Source organism: Amblyomma americanum, chromosome 6 (genome assembly GCF_052857255.1).
Source record: "Amblyomma americanum isolate KBUSLIRL-KWMA chromosome 6, ASM5285725v1, whole genome shotgun sequence".
Classification (NCBI taxonomy): domain Eukaryota; kingdom Metazoa; phylum Arthropoda; class Arachnida; order Ixodida; family Ixodidae; genus Amblyomma; species Amblyomma americanum.
In genome coordinates, this window is record NC_135502.1 from 108,197,192 (window position 1) to 108,213,484 (window position 16,293).

The 16,293-nt window shown below is 45.0% G+C and overlaps 1 protein-coding gene across 1 annotated transcript; it reads right to left on the reverse strand.

The window, feature by feature from the left end:
* Positions 1 to 506: 506 nt before the first annotated feature.
* On the reverse strand, positions 507 to 11,892 carry LOC144095440 (glycine receptor subunit alpha-2-like). The gene is made up of 7 exons (XM_077629180.1): positions 11,811 to 11,892; positions 10,589 to 10,656; positions 8,335 to 8,564; positions 6,666 to 6,748; positions 6,387 to 6,521; positions 3,325 to 3,698; positions 507 to 735 (listed from the first exon to the last, which is right to left on the reverse strand). Exons 1-7 carry the CDS (start codon positions 11,890 to 11,892, stop codon positions 526 to 528), a joined length of 1,182 nt encoding a protein of 393 aa, XP_077485306.1. The 3' UTR covers positions 507 to 525.
* Positions 11,893 to 16,293: the final 4,401 nt, after the last annotated feature.

Sequence of the window (16,293 nt, forward strand, 5' to 3'; positions counted from 1 at the left end):
CTATAGAAGACAAAACTTTATCAAGTTACTGTTCCCGGTAAAAATTGACTCTATGGCTATTTCCGGCTGTGTTGACGTTCGTTAGGCAGGAAGAGATACATTTAACAGAGAGAAAATTGGCTTTAAAAATCTTTCCACCAATCGATACAAACCTGTGACGTCCTTAAAGAAAAGTACGGGCTGCCTCGGGCTTGAAGTGAATGGCGGTGTACCGGAGCCTCTGGAATCAGCTCCAAAAATTCGATGTCGACGCATGCATTTCACTTGCAAGGTCGCCGGTGGTGGCGACACCTGCTTTTATTTTTCGGTCATTTTAAAGTTACAATTTATAATGGCTCCGTTTCTGATGAGAACAGTCTCTGTGATTATAATTCGGTACACTACTGATTCAGTTCAACTTCTATTTCTATTTAGTGTACGTTGAAAGGGATAGCCCAGCCAAAATGAGGTTCACTTGGCCGTGCATACGCCAGATTCTATTGCAGTTTTTATTCTATGGTACGAAGCAGTTTAGCAGTGCTCTCATTACATAGCACTTAAGTAGAAACGTTCATATCTTTGGTCTGTGTAGTAGAGCCAGTAGACTAGGTTTAAGAATGCGAAGCAGAGCGGGAACATGTAGCGGCTGGCTCGGTCAATGGCTTCGGCCCTCTTCAGGTTGCGGTGCAGCTCGAGCTTGGAGTTGGAATCTAGCTTCAGCAAGAAGTCGTCCGTTGGATAGCCGTGTCGGGCATACTGCGTAGAGCACAAACAAACAAACAAACAAACACACACACACACACACACACACACACACACACACACACACACACACACACACACACACACACACACACACACACACACACACACACACACACACACACACACACACACACACACACACACACACACACACACACACACACACACACACACACACACACACACACACACACACACACACACACACACACACACACACACACACACACACACACACACACACACACACACACACACACACACACACACACACACACACACACACACACACACACACACACACACACACACACACACACACACACACACACACACACACACACACACACACACACACACACACACACACACACACACACACACACACACACACACACACACACACACACACACACACACACACACACACACACACACACACACACACACACACACACACACACACACACACACACACACACACACACACACACACACACACACACACACACACACACACACACACACACACACACACACACACACACACACACACACACACACACACACACACACACACACACACACACACACACACACACACACACACACACACACACACACACACACACACACACACACACACACACACACACACACACACACACACACACACACACACACACACACACACACACACACACACACACACACACACACACACACACACACACACACACACACACACACACACACACACACACACACACACACAAATAAATCAGCCGGTAGTGGGATGTGCGCTGCTCCACTAATATTTTCGATGTGCAGTTCGGAAGTCCGACTGACTTCTACATTTTCCTTTAAGCGGATATTCCGTTACTGCAGTACTGATTTCTGTGGTCAGGGCACACTTGTTACTGCAATGAGTGGTTAAGAATTATAAGGTGATACTGTTGAGAATCTTTGTAATTTTTGTTTATTAACGCTGGCAGCCGGCGGCACTTGGAATTATCACTTTGTTTGTGCCGCGATATTGCAGCCACACTGAACTGCTTCCACGTTGTTCCACATTGCTGTACTTGATTTGGCGCCTGATCTCGATGGTTCCTTGCCGGCTTTGAATTGAGCGTGGCCGATAGCTACAGCTGCTTGACAACTGCCAGCACTATTTCTGCTTTCACCGCCGCCGAGTCATTCAGTTCTTTCTGGGCTCAGCTCCGCTCTATAAGCTGTTTCATTTGGAAACCCTTTTCGCTGCCTTCGTGTTTGCTGGACTGCCGTCACCACTTCTTGAGAATATCATATCCTAGTTGGCTAAAAGTTTATAACCTCCAAGTGTATGCTCCAAGCGCGGGAGCGTATGAGAGAGACAAAGAGAGAAACTCTTTAATGAAAACGAAAACTTAATTTCCCTGCGTTTGAAAATCGCTGGCATGCTATACTCTGAGCGGGGAAAATATTTTGGGAGGTAAAGGGGGGGCGTAAAAGTAAATAGAAAAAATAAGAGGAGGTGAAGATAAAATAAGGTCATTAAATGCGTACTAAGGTGTATCGGCGAGTAAATGTGCCACATATGAAATGATGAAGTGCATAGTCTGACAAATGGGCTAACAAAGTTCATTGAGTGAAGAATGCATCAGGGTAACATGCAAGGTGAAATTAGAGCTTGTGAAAATGTCCAATGTCCTTTAAATACTAAAAAAAGAGTTCATTGCATGCCTCTGTTGCCTAGGGCAGGCTAAGGGACCTAAACACTGGCCATTGTTAGAGGCACTGGAGAGACCTTTTTCATGCACTGTTCATGGTACGCACGCTCGTCAGCAAATGCAGGGCACACAAGCAGGATATGTTCCACAGTTTCACGTTCCACAGTTTCAGCCAGCGTACGTGTAGCGCTCCACATAGGCCAACTGGATATTGCTTACTCTTGAGTAGGCGCTACAAGCACTAAGTGCAACTTCAGATATCTTTAGGTTGGCTCTTGACCACACGAGAAAGGCACACATAAGAAAGCTGTCGCCTCGTGCTCGTAGCTCTTATAGCTGAGCCAAGCTAAGTTGCCGTGAGAATAATAGCTGCCGCCTTTTATTATATTTCATAAGTAGATAAGCTTCCAGAACAACTAGGCAAACGGGAAGTTAGCATTAAATAAAAGAGTCATGCGCCTAAAGCAATTCCTGCATAAGTAAATACATATATATTACTTATGTATATATGTATAATATGTATAGCAAGCATATATTATACGACGACAGCTTAATCTACTGGCACTAGAATTGAGACGGCGGTTGAATTTCGATTGAGGCAAAATTCTAGAGGCCCATGTACTGTGCGATGGCAATGCACGTTAAAGAACACTAGGTGGTCGAAATTTCCGGAGCCGTTCACTAAGGTGTCACCCATAGCCGAAACCGCTTTTGGACGTTGAACCTCCATAAACCACACACTATAAATGAGAGACATGTCACATAATGCGTTTTCGGTGCTCATTTAGATCTCCATACATCTTCCCGCCTGCCCTAACGTATAAGCAGTGTTCAGCAGTATGCACTAATGCACAAAAGCAACCACACTCACGTGCAGCAGATTGGCGATGCCGAAGTCGACCCTGCGCATGACGTGCGGTCTGAGGCGCATGCGAATCAGGTAGTTGACGAGAGTGGTCTCTGCGAGCTCGGCGAAGATGAAGATGATGCACAGGGTTGCCCACACGTCGATGGCCTTCACGTAGGAGACGCGAGGGGCGACTGTGCGGATGGACGACGCGATTGAGAGCACCGTGAGCAGCGTGGTGCAGCCTAGCAGGACCCGTATCTGCGGTAGCTGCATGGTGATGTAGAAGGACACCCACGAGATGAACACGGCCAGGCAGGTGGGGAAGTACGTCTGAATCAGGTGGAACTCGATTCGCCGGTGCAGAAGGAACGTGGCGTTCAAGGTGCTGAAGCTGCCTGCGTACAGAATCGGCGAAGGAGGAGATATAGCCTAGCTCACTGAACAAAAGTGAGGCCAGAAAGGCGGGCACACCAGCTAACACAAACAAATTATCGCTTAGTTCAAGCAATGTCTGTACCCTGACACTTGGCTCCTTACTTGGTGACGTTCACTGTATGCAGTGAGCGTCGACCAGCGAGGAGCCGAATGCCTAAAAGCTGTTTACACTCTTGTGGAGTAAGTGACTGGTCGACAGCGTGATTACCATACCTTAGGCTGTCTTGAAGGACAAAGTCACAGGTGAGATTAGACAACAAAGTCTGCGTATATGTGAGGTATTTGAGCATGCTATCTCTTATATCTATTTATGGGGCATTCACTATGAGCCACTTCACTCGCTCGTAGTGAACGCAGCCGCCGCGGTGGCTGAGTGGTTATGGCGCTCGGCTGCTGGCCCAAAAGACGCGGGTTCGATCCCGGCCGCGGCGGTCGAATTTCGATGGAGGCGAAGTTCTAGAGGCCCGTGTGCTGTGCTATGTCAGTGCACGTTAAAGAACCCCACGTGGTCGAAATTTCCGGAGCCCTTTATTGCGGCGTCCCTCATAGCCTGAGTCGCTTTTGGACGTTAAACCCCCATAAACCAAACCGAACCAAACCAAACCATAGTGAACACCCCTTCACTGATTTAAGAGACGCAGCTTTAGCTTCGGAAATTGATTAGATTCCTGTAACAAAAAATATTTCAAATGTAACTTAAGGACGCGACCAAAGCTGTGAAACTACTGTCAGGATTGATTCCAACTGAACTCTACCCTCGATAAGTTTGGCCAGGGAAAGCAGAGAAAGTCCTTGTGTTTCCTAAACAGGTGAAGTCATGATATGAGGTTAAGTCAGAGTACAGAGTTGCAAGTACAAAGTTCACATGCTTCAGTTCTGGAAATAATTGATAAAAGCTAGGCCTGCGCAATGTTACAAGGTGTACCGCATGTGCAAATATTACTCTGGAGCAGTGCGAGAAAATCGAGGAATTTTGAAGAAGAAAATTACAGGCGGCCAGTGAAAGTTCAATTTTACTGCTAGTACGCGGAGCACTGTTGAATTGCGCGCACCGGCTAAGGAAGCGGCCAAAAGCATGTTCTAAACGCAATCTTTGCTTCAGTGACGAAAGGTCGCGGCTAAGGTATATGGATTTTTTTACTAGTTTTCAGCCACCATGCCGCTTAACCTGATAATACCTCCTCCACCGTGCCTATTTGCGTAAAAAACTCTGCAATTTCAACTTCGCATGCTGGATTCCTAAGAAAGAGACCAGACCTAGCGCATAACGAAATGGTAACCGTAGTGTCCCATTACTGTAAGTGAAATTTCCTTAATCAGAAAAAAAACGATCCAATTTCTAGCCATTTTCCCCACAAGCTCTCTATCAAATCTAGCGATTTATAAGAAGCGAGAAAATTTCGGTTTGTAAAACTCTATGAAAACGCATGCACATTCGCTTTTCGAAAAACTTTAGCTGCTGAAATTCCCCGAAGAAAGAATGGCGACATTACTGATCGGTAAACAGCTCAGGAATGAAGCACTGGAGCGTCACTCCATGATCAAAGGCGCGAATAGAACGGCTACACGGTGAACCGCTTTGGAATTGTGCGATACGTGTGCTCCGGCAACATGAGCTGAGGCATGAGCGGGCATCCTTAAGCCTTCTGAAAATGCTACTCGACGAAATGAAGGAAGAAAAGTGCCAGAAGGGTCTGAATTTTTTTTAAAAGTAATGAACAGAAGCAAACAAGGACACGTTTTTTTATTTCGGTACACGGATTTCGCCAGTGTTCTTTATACCATCTAGGTTCCTACCAAATTCGCAAATGAAGATTTAACGATTTAAATAATTAGTAAAGCAAGCAGAAGGTATATTGGGCGTTTGATATTCACGTTCTTTTTCCAACTGGTCGTTGCCACCGTAGGAAAGAGTAGTACCGTGCCTCAGAGTGTGGGTGCGCATCAAGCGTCCGATGAAGACATCTGGTGCACCCGTCTAGCACTTGTGTAATAATCTTTCTGCGGCGACCTGCGATGTGCTCAAAGAAGCATCGTTTTCGCTTCCACCAGCAAAGCATGTGCTTCCTATTTAGGCGTACCACTCTTACAGGTTCCTGGTGAAAGACGCCTTTCTGCGTTCAGTATCATGCTCCATTGAAAGAGAGCATAAGGAATGCCTCCCTTTGTGCATTTTTTAAATTCATATTCAGGCCGGCTCCGTAATACGAAATTTCCTCTGACTATCGCTAAATCGCGTTTGACTAAAGGAGGTTTTTGAAAACCGATCATGAACAGTGGAGGTATAACTGGTACCAAGGGTGACGTATGTCTTCCGAAAAAATATTTTTGACCGGGCAGAGGAGAAAGATATCGCTGCGTAAACATAGAAAATTTCGTTCTGTCAATTGCATGCATTGTCAGTATTGCTGCTCTTAAAGCTGTTCTCACGGTCGAATTAAAGGATATTTTTTTTGCTTAAGGTGCTTGCAGGCCTATTTTTTAATCAAAAATAATGACGTTAGCAATGTTTTTGCTGTTATGGCATAACCGAAGTTATTTGTCTTCTGGTGGCGCCTCACATCCGAAGCTCCACTTTGAGATTGTTGTGATACCAGCGACTTCCGGTGAATCCCAGTGTTGCCGACTACTTTTTTTACCGGTCTTACCAATTTGGCGGCGCTCGACAAATTCTCCTGTGTAGAAGCCAACGAGATCGAATTCCTCCATTTGTATCTCAAACTCCAAAGAAACCGGCTTGTCGCGCGCCCACGAGATCCTCGTTTGATCCGTTCTTTGCGCATCTGTTAAAAAAAGCAGACAGGGGCCTTTTGTTGTTTTCGACAGTGTACAACGTGTGTTGTCTATCAATAAAGTGTTTGAATAACGATCACGTGAAGCGCCACATCTATATTTTTTCTTTTGAAAGTAGTCATTGTCGTACTCACATGGCCTGATAACAACAAAGCACTTCTGCCTATCCAAGGGAAAGAGGTGAAAGTACATATGACAGGAGAGTTTAAGGCGCACCCTGGAAAGAAAGAAATAATGATATGTCATTGAAAACTCTGGCTATGGAATTCATGGGAGGAATACCAGGACAGAAGATAAACTCGAGAATTTCTGCTCTCATACCATCACATCTAACATTGCTCTTAGGTTAAGATGCACTTGTTGACTCTTCACGTGCTTTTTAGATTTTTTAAAGCAAGCAGGTGTTCTAAACAAATTGTAGATTTGATAAAATATAGTGAATACTTTACAACAAACATTTTTTTAACCGCACCCCAGACAACTTATCATAACTGAGAAGAAGACTGAGGTCTTCTTTTGATTGTTGCGAGCCTCGAGATCTTTGCTCAACCAAGGATGGTCGCCGAGGTTACCCGGCTTTATTTAAGGGTTTTAATACTAGTCATTGCTAAAATTTTTTTTCTTAGTCATCAATAGGTAGCATAAACTGATTTCTTTTATGCAATCTACACCACTCTTAGGTCACACATTATTGCATACTTCTACGCAAAACAATCATTCTATATCTTGATTTTGGCGCATGATGTCCTTAGTTTCGTACGTGCTCTTAAACCCAACACAACAGAACACAGAATTCCTGCACTAAAATTCGGCTACACATTTGCTGTGCTTGAGAGACATGCCCACTAACAGTTTTATTGATTCGACTTTACGAAGTTGCGCCGCTAAGATGTTTTGCGCAATTGGTGTTCCCAACATTACCCAGCAGTGTTTGGCGATAACGATTCACCCGGCGTAACGGAATACGGACAGTGCTGTTACCTATTACCGCGTGGCTGGCTTGACAGGACGTACGCGGACGTGGACGGAAGGCAGCAGACTGGCCTGATACAGCTTATTGGGCGAATTCGTAGCCCCCAAAAGCAAAAACTCGGCGGCGTCAATAGCAGCAGCTGTGCTTGCCGGCCGTCGGTGATGACAGGGGCCGTATCTCTCAATCTCACTCCAATAAATGCGGCGACGAAACTTTTGAGATAAGAGGTTACAACATGTGCGACAACCTCGAATATTGGAGATGCAGTTGCGGGCGTGCCTACAATCATTCGACAGAAATCTGGTCGCTTCCCGCGTAAAAAAAGGAACTGAAAAAACCGTGAACAAGTGGCTTTGAGCTTGAAGTAGGAAAAATCGAAATTCGCGGCAGTATAGGCAGAACGCCTGAACTATAGATAGCTTTACTGTGAGGAAGGGTGGGCTTGTTGATCAGAGTAGCCCGCCTGTTGCCTTCTATTACACACTACGGGAAGCCAAGGGGATGGGCAGAAAAAGTTGAAAATTAATATGCGAAATGATGCTCGCTACTACAATGTCCTTTGCACAAGGCTCCGAAGTCGGCCCTTTATGCCACAGAAAAGACGAAGACACTGCCGCTCTATCGCTGCGTTCTCCTTTCCAAAAACAATGATATATTTGAAGCAGTGTCCTTCAACGATTGTTCAGGTTGACATGAAGCTATTTACCTGTGCAGCTAGTTTAGAGGGCACAACAATAGTCTTGAAATGTTTCACCGCGGCCTTTGATAACACGACCGCTCGCGCCCTCTAGCGATTTTAGCGAGAGCTCAAATGTTAATACTGTCATCACCTCGCCCCGTACAGAACATAGCCGTCGGGCGTTATCTGCACCAGCTCGTTGGGCGCCGTGACATCGTGAACGGTAGCCCGCTTGGCGTTCACAAAGTACAGGTCTGGCTTCCAAATCAGGTCCGTGATGGCCTGTCCACTCAGCATGACGGTTTCGTTTATGCCGAACCGCAGGAGGCTTAGCCGGGGGTCGTACCACGACTGCTGCAGGTACACGTCGAGGTCGTAGTCCTGCGAAGGTACGGCATGCAAATGATGTGTCAAACGCGGGGCTAAGCGATTATATGCAGGGCTGGTCAAAAAGCCCCTAGGCCACATGTAAGGCCTGTTCTGAGCACGTAGGAGGCAGTGTTTGTGTCCTACAAGCTACAGGAGCCACCAAGGTTACTGGGGTCACGTGAGGGTGCGGGTCCTCCTAGACTGTGTCAGAATTTAAGTTTAGAAGACGCGCTTAGTAACTCACTGCAAGGCCTCGCAGCAAATGCTATGGCAAGAAAAAAATTATTAGATGTAAGCTTACCGGCTTAGTACTTTAGTCCGTGAAAACTGATTGGCATTAGCGGTCGAGAGGTCTGGAGTGGCAGGCCCATTTTGATGTTGTTGCATAGGCGACTGTCCGGTTGCGCGTATCAGAGGCCCGTATCGACGTCTATACGCTACTGAATAACGTTAACCAGCCTGCTGTTTAGCATGTGCGTATTCTGATGTACTACATCGCTGACAATGCTATGCCGTAAAGAGCGCTCTTCACACTCAAAAAAGCCTAATTTTAAAAATTACAGGAAATATTAGGTGAAACGACCTGCATACAGGGGAGTTTGGGACAAGCAGGTTCCTGGACACCCTCACGGCCTCACTGAACTGAAACGTTCATGCCCCAGATGTTCATGACGCTGGCAGCACAGCCTGCAACGATGGCTAAGTTTCCGGGTCCTCAGAGCGCAGCAGGGTCTCCCAAGCCTCCCAAGTAGTAAGGTGCTCCAGCCCCAGCGAGGGAGGATCCACCGGGCAGAGGAAAGGGTATTGTCGAGGGGACAGAGGGGAGGAGACAGGTGGGGACGGGAGCCCAGCATGCTATGCGACTAGAGGTCTTGCTCCAGCATGTGTTAGGTAAGCTGGGCGAGTGCGACGTATTCGAAGAGCTTGCCCAGACTGGAGGTTAGTGAGATACGACGGAGATAAGGAGTAAGAGGTTTGTGTGTTTTGGGTATGAATCAAATTTTGCCGTGACGCCAGGAATGAGGTGCACCCTCCTGCCAGCATGTATTGAAGTACGCCGGGAGGTGTGCGATCGACTGATCGTCCGAATTGCGGAGCATGCTATTGGCTATTGGGGAAGTTATGGCGGAGAGTCAGGAGGTCCACTGTGACTTCTGCTTCCGTGATCGCGACGTCCTTCATACGTAGCCATGCGCCGCGTCTGTTCATTCTTCGCGCCAAGGAAGGCGTGCTAAAATACACAGCATTAACCACGGTGCAAGAATACCATATTATTCTTACACCGTGGTTTTAACTCTACAATTCACCTCGAGGTTCGGATTGGAGGTGTCTGTATAGGGGGGAGGGGTTTGTACCGTGGTTGTATGTGTGTGTTCTTAGTGTATCGATGAGTGCGTTAGGGGAAAGGTCGGTGTCGTGTGTAAGGTGTGGAATATGCTGCTGTGTGGCTGCTTTGAATTGTGTGGTACCTTAGTAAAAACTCGCGCCGCAGATCTAACGGACTAAAGGCGATGAAGATGACGATACTCGCCACAACTATAAGTTTTTCTCGCTGCAATGGACGTGTGGTTTTAGGCAGCAGGGAGTGAAGTTGATTGGTTTGTGCCGTCGCTGATATAAGTCCCTCTCTGGCCTAAATATTTCTCTACTTCTAGATACCATTCGGGCGGAAAGGTACTGAATATTTCTGAATAAGTTCCACATGAAGTTATTCCTTACGTTCGCTCTCGTGTTCGGCTTCAGGTTCATAGAACGTTGGCCTTAGTTTACAGAGAATAGGAGCTAAATGCATGTAATTCCTAAAAGAAATACCTCATTACAGACAACACAAGTTACATGTGTATTTCTTCACTCCGATATGCTGAAAAGTCGAAGCTGAGTTGGTCTCAAGGCTAATGGTTAAGGTGGTGATGCCACCATCTTTTCGAAAATGCGCCATAAAGAAAGCTTTCGCTGCGAAGGATAGAAAGTTTGTTTATTTGATTTGGGTCACCTTTTCGCTTATTTCTCATCATGACAAGAACAAATTCACTTACCATGCTTCCGGAATTGAGTGGGCCCATGTTGTATATGTCGAGGTAAACCGTTACCTCTGTAGGAAGTGCTATAATAAATTAAAATAAAACGATCTGTATACACGCGAGCAGCAAGAAATTGCAGTATACAGGTAAAAGGAAAGTCTAGGCACCGGCACTCTTGCTTGAGTTTGGCGATATGAGAATCTTGTGGTTTTCGCCGCGACAGGCTAATTTTCTCAGCCCTAGTATTTAGCGAAATAATCGTTTTCGCAATTGCGGGGAAGTCTCAAAGCGAAACACACGCCATTTAATATAAATATGTGATGTCGTCCTTTCTGTCTTTGAACCACCAGAGGAAATGCTAGCATGTTTTAATAAGCCGGACGCATACGAAAATTTACAGCAGAAGTATTTATGAGGAAAACGGAAGCGCTCTTGAACAGCCCAAGAAGAGAAGGACAGTTTACAGTAGGCGGTGAAGCACTGGGAGGGGTAAGCGAATATTTCTATACACGAGGCAAGTAGTGACCGCATATCCCCGACCACGAGTGTGAAATAGTTGACAGAAAAGGAATGCGTTGGAGTGTATTTGGCAGTTGTCCTCAGATAATGAATGGTAACTTACTGTTATCCATCAAGATGAGAATCTATAATATTTTTATCATACCAGTGCTCACATATGGGGCAATAACTTGAAGGCCGATGGTAGTAGCTAAAATTAAGTTGATCAGAGCTCAACGAGCTTTTTAAGAAATGAAAATGATAGGTTCAACGTTAAGAGACAAAGCGGGCGCAGTAAACCTGGGCAGAAACTACTTTATAGTGTACTTGAAAATTATACTTTAGTTGAAATCATGAAGAAATAGGCGTGGGCAGGGTAGGCAGTGCGAGCAATTGCCGGCAGCAACTGCAAGGCTAATCTCACCGGTAGTTTACAACCACTCAACTCAACTCAACGCGAGGTGACCGAGGGTAAAAGGAAATGGAATGGAAGAGTAAGCATACAGAAGGGGGTGGCAGAAAGTAATCTGGGCGGATGAAATTATGATTTGTTTCTAATGACAAGATGGCAGCAAGTGGCGCAGGACAGGATTAATGAAGCTCAACGGTAGTGTTCTTTTTCCGGCAGCGCACGTAGTTAAGTTGATAGTTGTAATAGAAGTTATGAAAACTAATTTTTAGAGGCAGGTTTGTTTACATTGTGTACGAAATGCAGAGCGAGCTCGTATATACGACTCACGTGTCCCGAATGTAGGCCATGCCCGACGGTCGTACTTCTCGAGTATTTCGTCCAGAAATGGCAGTTTGGGAAAATCATCCATCGCGGTGCGGGTATGGTGCACGGTAAAGTGATTTTCCACAGGTTCCAGCCAGTGCACATGGTCGTACCGAGCGCTGCGAGTGTAAAAGAATGCCACGGGTCGTTAAACCATTCCTTTTACGCGGAGATATCATTCTTTAGAGATTATAATGAATTTTCTTCATTGTACTAGTGTGTCTGACGAAAGATGTGGAGATGGCCACTCACGACAGCCAGCGACCATCACTTCGGTGACGTTAGATTATAAGTACATGACTTTCATAAGGAGCCAAATTATCTGCTAACCTAACTTCAGATTTTTTAGTCCGGAATAAAATATTTTCTTCTCTATTTCTGTTCCTTTCAAAATGTAGCCAGCGGAAGGAAGTAGTATTAACTTTCTATTTGTACTCCATTTCCTTTGCTTTTTTTTTTTTCGACGAAGTTACTGAAGCTGATCGCATTAGGAATATGTTAACCTTGGTCGTGGCTCGTAGTTGACAAAGCAGAAATATTCAAATATACAGGGTATTTAAAATAAAGCTTTACAGAATTTTTTACATCTTGGAACTGAAAAGAACGTGACATCCACCTTTGCGCAAAAATTCTTTCTAAATTTTCAACTCAGTCCGCGTTGGAGAGAGTTACGATTAAAATTTTGTTCATGATATGTACGGCTTTAAAACGGGAATAAAGATCCCGACATAAGGCCTCCGTCCTCTGCATCGCAAAGGCGCAACCACTCTTTCAAAGTGACGTCTTGCGTTATTGTTTTTTTTTCTGCGTATCATAACAAAATCGAATATTTTGCCTCGAAATATTGTTTCAGTAGCAGCAAATAATGAGTTTTACCATGCTTTGCGAATGTGGTTTCAGTTGTACTTTTGTTGCAGAGATGTACCCCCTGTTATAATGCCTTTAGGAAGCGATGCAGGTAAGTAATAAATAAACAAAATTAGCGCATGCAAGGTGGTGACGATAGGCACAAACCTGTTCCCGGCTTGACGCGCCTTTTCGTTCTACAGTGACGTAGGGCAAACAGTGCAGCTGAAAAACGTTTTGCCGCTCACTTTCAGTTATCGAAATGTATGAAATTCCACGCTTAGCAGCTGCGTCACATTTAGAAGGAGTCTAAATTTCACTGGCGCCGCCCTACATACGTAATTCCGCGAATTATGTGAAAACTTTGGGGGCGAATACCTCGATACATGCGTGCTCTAGAATAACTCAACAAAATGGGTTAATCTCAGAAACGAGACTGTCTCTATGCTTATAATCATAAACTTTCACTACAAGCGCAGTGGCGTAGAAGTTATTAAACATATTTTATTTATGTAACTGCCAGTGAAAAACGTCATCTCCGTTTGCATTCTATTGATAGCATAACTTATGTGCAGAAGTGCATTTCACGTACCTACCATTACCTAATTTTAAGAAATCTGCGAAGCTTTATTTTGATTACTCTGTACAGTAGCCTTGCCAAGACCAGTTTTCTATCGAATTTGGTGAATTGTGTTACCAATCCTCCTCTCGAAATTGATCAGACTTGCTAATCTTGATATCAGAAGGGTATTCCTGCTGCTATAAGTTACATGCCGCTTCGCAGTAATTATTTATGAACTCACCCAGTTGCTGCCGTTGCATCAACGCCTTTCACACACCACAAGATTAATATAAGACTTGCCGCAGAACTTAAGAACATATCAAGGAAGAATCCTTCGGAGTGTATCGCGCTCCTGCGTCGATATCTCTGCAGTGACTTTTGTGTAAGGGACCCGAGTTTGAACGAGAGAGAGAGGAAAAGAAGTGAAGGCCGCGATTGATTGACGTTTCCTGCTTTTGTGCTCAGGCGCTTGGCAGTCCGATGAGCTTTCTGCAGACAATAAAATGGAGCACGCCAGGCATTTATTGAGGTCATGTATGTCATAACATAATACACATTCGAGCTCTTGTAAGGCTGGAATGAAGAAAAAATTCCTGCTTCCCAACTTGTCATTCACTTTGTGATGGAGTCCTTTGCGCCTTTTTTTTTCCGTGTCAGTGAATTAGCAGACCGCAGAGCCTCGAAGAGGAGGACGAACCACTTTATTCAGGTCGCATTTGAAGCGGTCAGGACGTCCATAGGTTGGCGCACCAAGGTAGTTAGTTGGCCATCCCGTTGAGGTCACGCCAGCCAGGCACGACAATATGGATAAGGAGTGATGTACGCTGTTCTGTTGATCACTACTCACTACTATTATCTACAAGCACGGCGCGTCGTTACAGCTGCGATTCAGCGAGCATGGCGCATAGCTCCTGAGTATCGATTAGAGGGTTCGACTCCAGGATGCCGCGTCCGCGTGTTGATTTGAACGAACTTCAAGGCCGACTATGTGTTTAGATGTGAGTGCACGGGACTGTTTAAGGCGACCATATATTGAAATTAACTACAGGGTGCGTGCTTCCTCTCATGGCTTGAGTGGTCAATTTGGCTTTCAAAGGCAGTTGCTCATTGCAATAAATGGCTGCAAAGAGGGAGAATAACGAATAATGAGAAGGTCTATTAAGTGAGAGGAACTGGCTTCGAAATCTGTTGCCACCGGGATCCTATCAGGATTTCTACTGTGTGCCCCGACTAGATTCTCGGCTTTGCCACGAGTGGAAAGTTTTAACAAGCAACTAAACTGGTTGCGCGCCCAATTTACATCCTGCTAGCTTGTCAGGGCGACTGGATCTTAAACAGAGCGGAAGACCTGAGCCAGAGCTAACAGGAACACAGTGTCATTGCATGAACTCGTTCTTATCTGATGGCGGAAAAATTTCACCGGAAGTTTTACTCTGACATCTTGACGTTCTGCAGCGGAGACTTGGTCGCAACCCTGAGGCGATTGGTGAATGCACGTTCTAAGGTCTAGAACGGTCAGATACTAGCTATAGAGAGAGAAGTGGTAAAGGAAAGGCAGAGAGGTTAACCAGTAAAATGTTCCGGTTGGCTACCCTGCACTGGGGGAGAGGGATGAGGAGGCAGCCCACAAGGTGCGCAGGCTACAGCTGCGGCGGCCTGTGACTTACAGTGCTTGTGTCATTACCTGTCGTGCTTGCTACGGGCCGCATTTTTCTATTTCTTCTTCTTTTATGATACTAGCTATACTTAGCTGGAGCATGCGGTACGCTGAACTCCGCTATGAGGTCGCGCTATGTAATGATTCACTTCTAAGTTCATTCTTTTTCCCTCATACCCTGTTATCATTGGCAGCTGCCACTCGTTGCGTCGTAGTTGACAGTCAGCAATGCTGTTCGCAAGCACGGGTATCAGGTATGAAGCTGAGCAAAACCAAAGTGAAAAAAAAAATTCTTACAAATTATATCCCGTGGGCCGTGGGTACGGGGTTCATCTTGGCGCGGGTAACAGAGTACAGTCACATGAGAAAAGAGAAGAAACTTTAACCCTTTTTGCCATTTCCAAGGTATGGCGGTATTGTACTTCAGAGCCCTCTCATATCACATGACCCCAGGTGATGTATTCTTAAAATCTCTAAGTAATTTTTCTTACATAGAAGTTAGTTTGTTCTGCCTGCAGTACAAAGAGATTAACTCCTTGGACCCTTAGCTAGTAAGTGGGTCCCAGTCAGAGGTGGAAGTAAACAGGCATTGTATAAATGTAAGAAAACCAAAATTACCTATGCAAAAAGAAAACAGGGCATAAAACATTCATGATGGACAATATTGCATACATTGGAACAGTACGAGAATAGCACTATATATACATGGAGATGCAACATACTTATCCCTGCAGTTAAGATTGAGGAACGTGAGAAATGAAGGTTAGAAAATGATTCGTCAGTAGCGTTGAAAAACTGCTTTAAGTTCTAAAGGTAAGCAATTCCATATTGTGCCAATAAATTGAGGCTCCCGAACAGCACAGAAATTGTTTATTGGAGGAAAATTAACGTAACGCGCCACCGCATTTCTCGTGGTGCGGAATGAGGAACAGAATAATGATGCCTGGATTGTTTCTCAGGATGGTGTTCACTGCAATGGCCGTATTACTTTACATAGTTTATCAAAGAGCAATACCTGCCACTTAGTAACAAGTATCTTACTTCGGTGGTAAAAGCTAGAGAATGTAAGTATTCTCAAGCTCAATTTTGTAACTTCCTGACTAGTTGAAGATATGTGTTGTAAGTCCACCCTCAACCGTTTATAAAAAAAACGGTAAATAGTTATGAATAAACGCAAAATAGAACAGTCGTGACTTTTTATCGTCAAAGTAATTTCTTTGTTGTAGTAGTTCTTGACAGCCAGAAGATAGCTTCGGGTGTACAGAGTTGACGGGTGCCTGCCAATTCAAGTGGCTATCTATTTTTAGGCCGAGGTACTTGAATGAGCCAACCGTTTCAAATTAACAATAATTTAGTTTTATTTTAGTATTAGTTAGGCAGAC

Excerpts from the sequence above, each read along its gene's own strand:
- LOC144095440 (XM_077629180.1), bottom strand. The coding sequence starts at position 11,892 with ATGGATGATTTTCCCAAACTGCCATTTCTGGACGAAATACTCGAGAAG. Across the intron at positions 8,565-10,588 it reads CACTCAATTCCGGAAGCATG|GACTACGACCTCGACGTGTA; the intron begins GTAAGTGAATTT and ends GTACCTTCGCAG. Across the intron at positions 736-3,324 it reads GCATCGCCAATCTGCTGCAC|TATGCCCGACACGGCTATCC; the intron begins GTGAGTGTGGTT and ends TGCTCTACGCAG.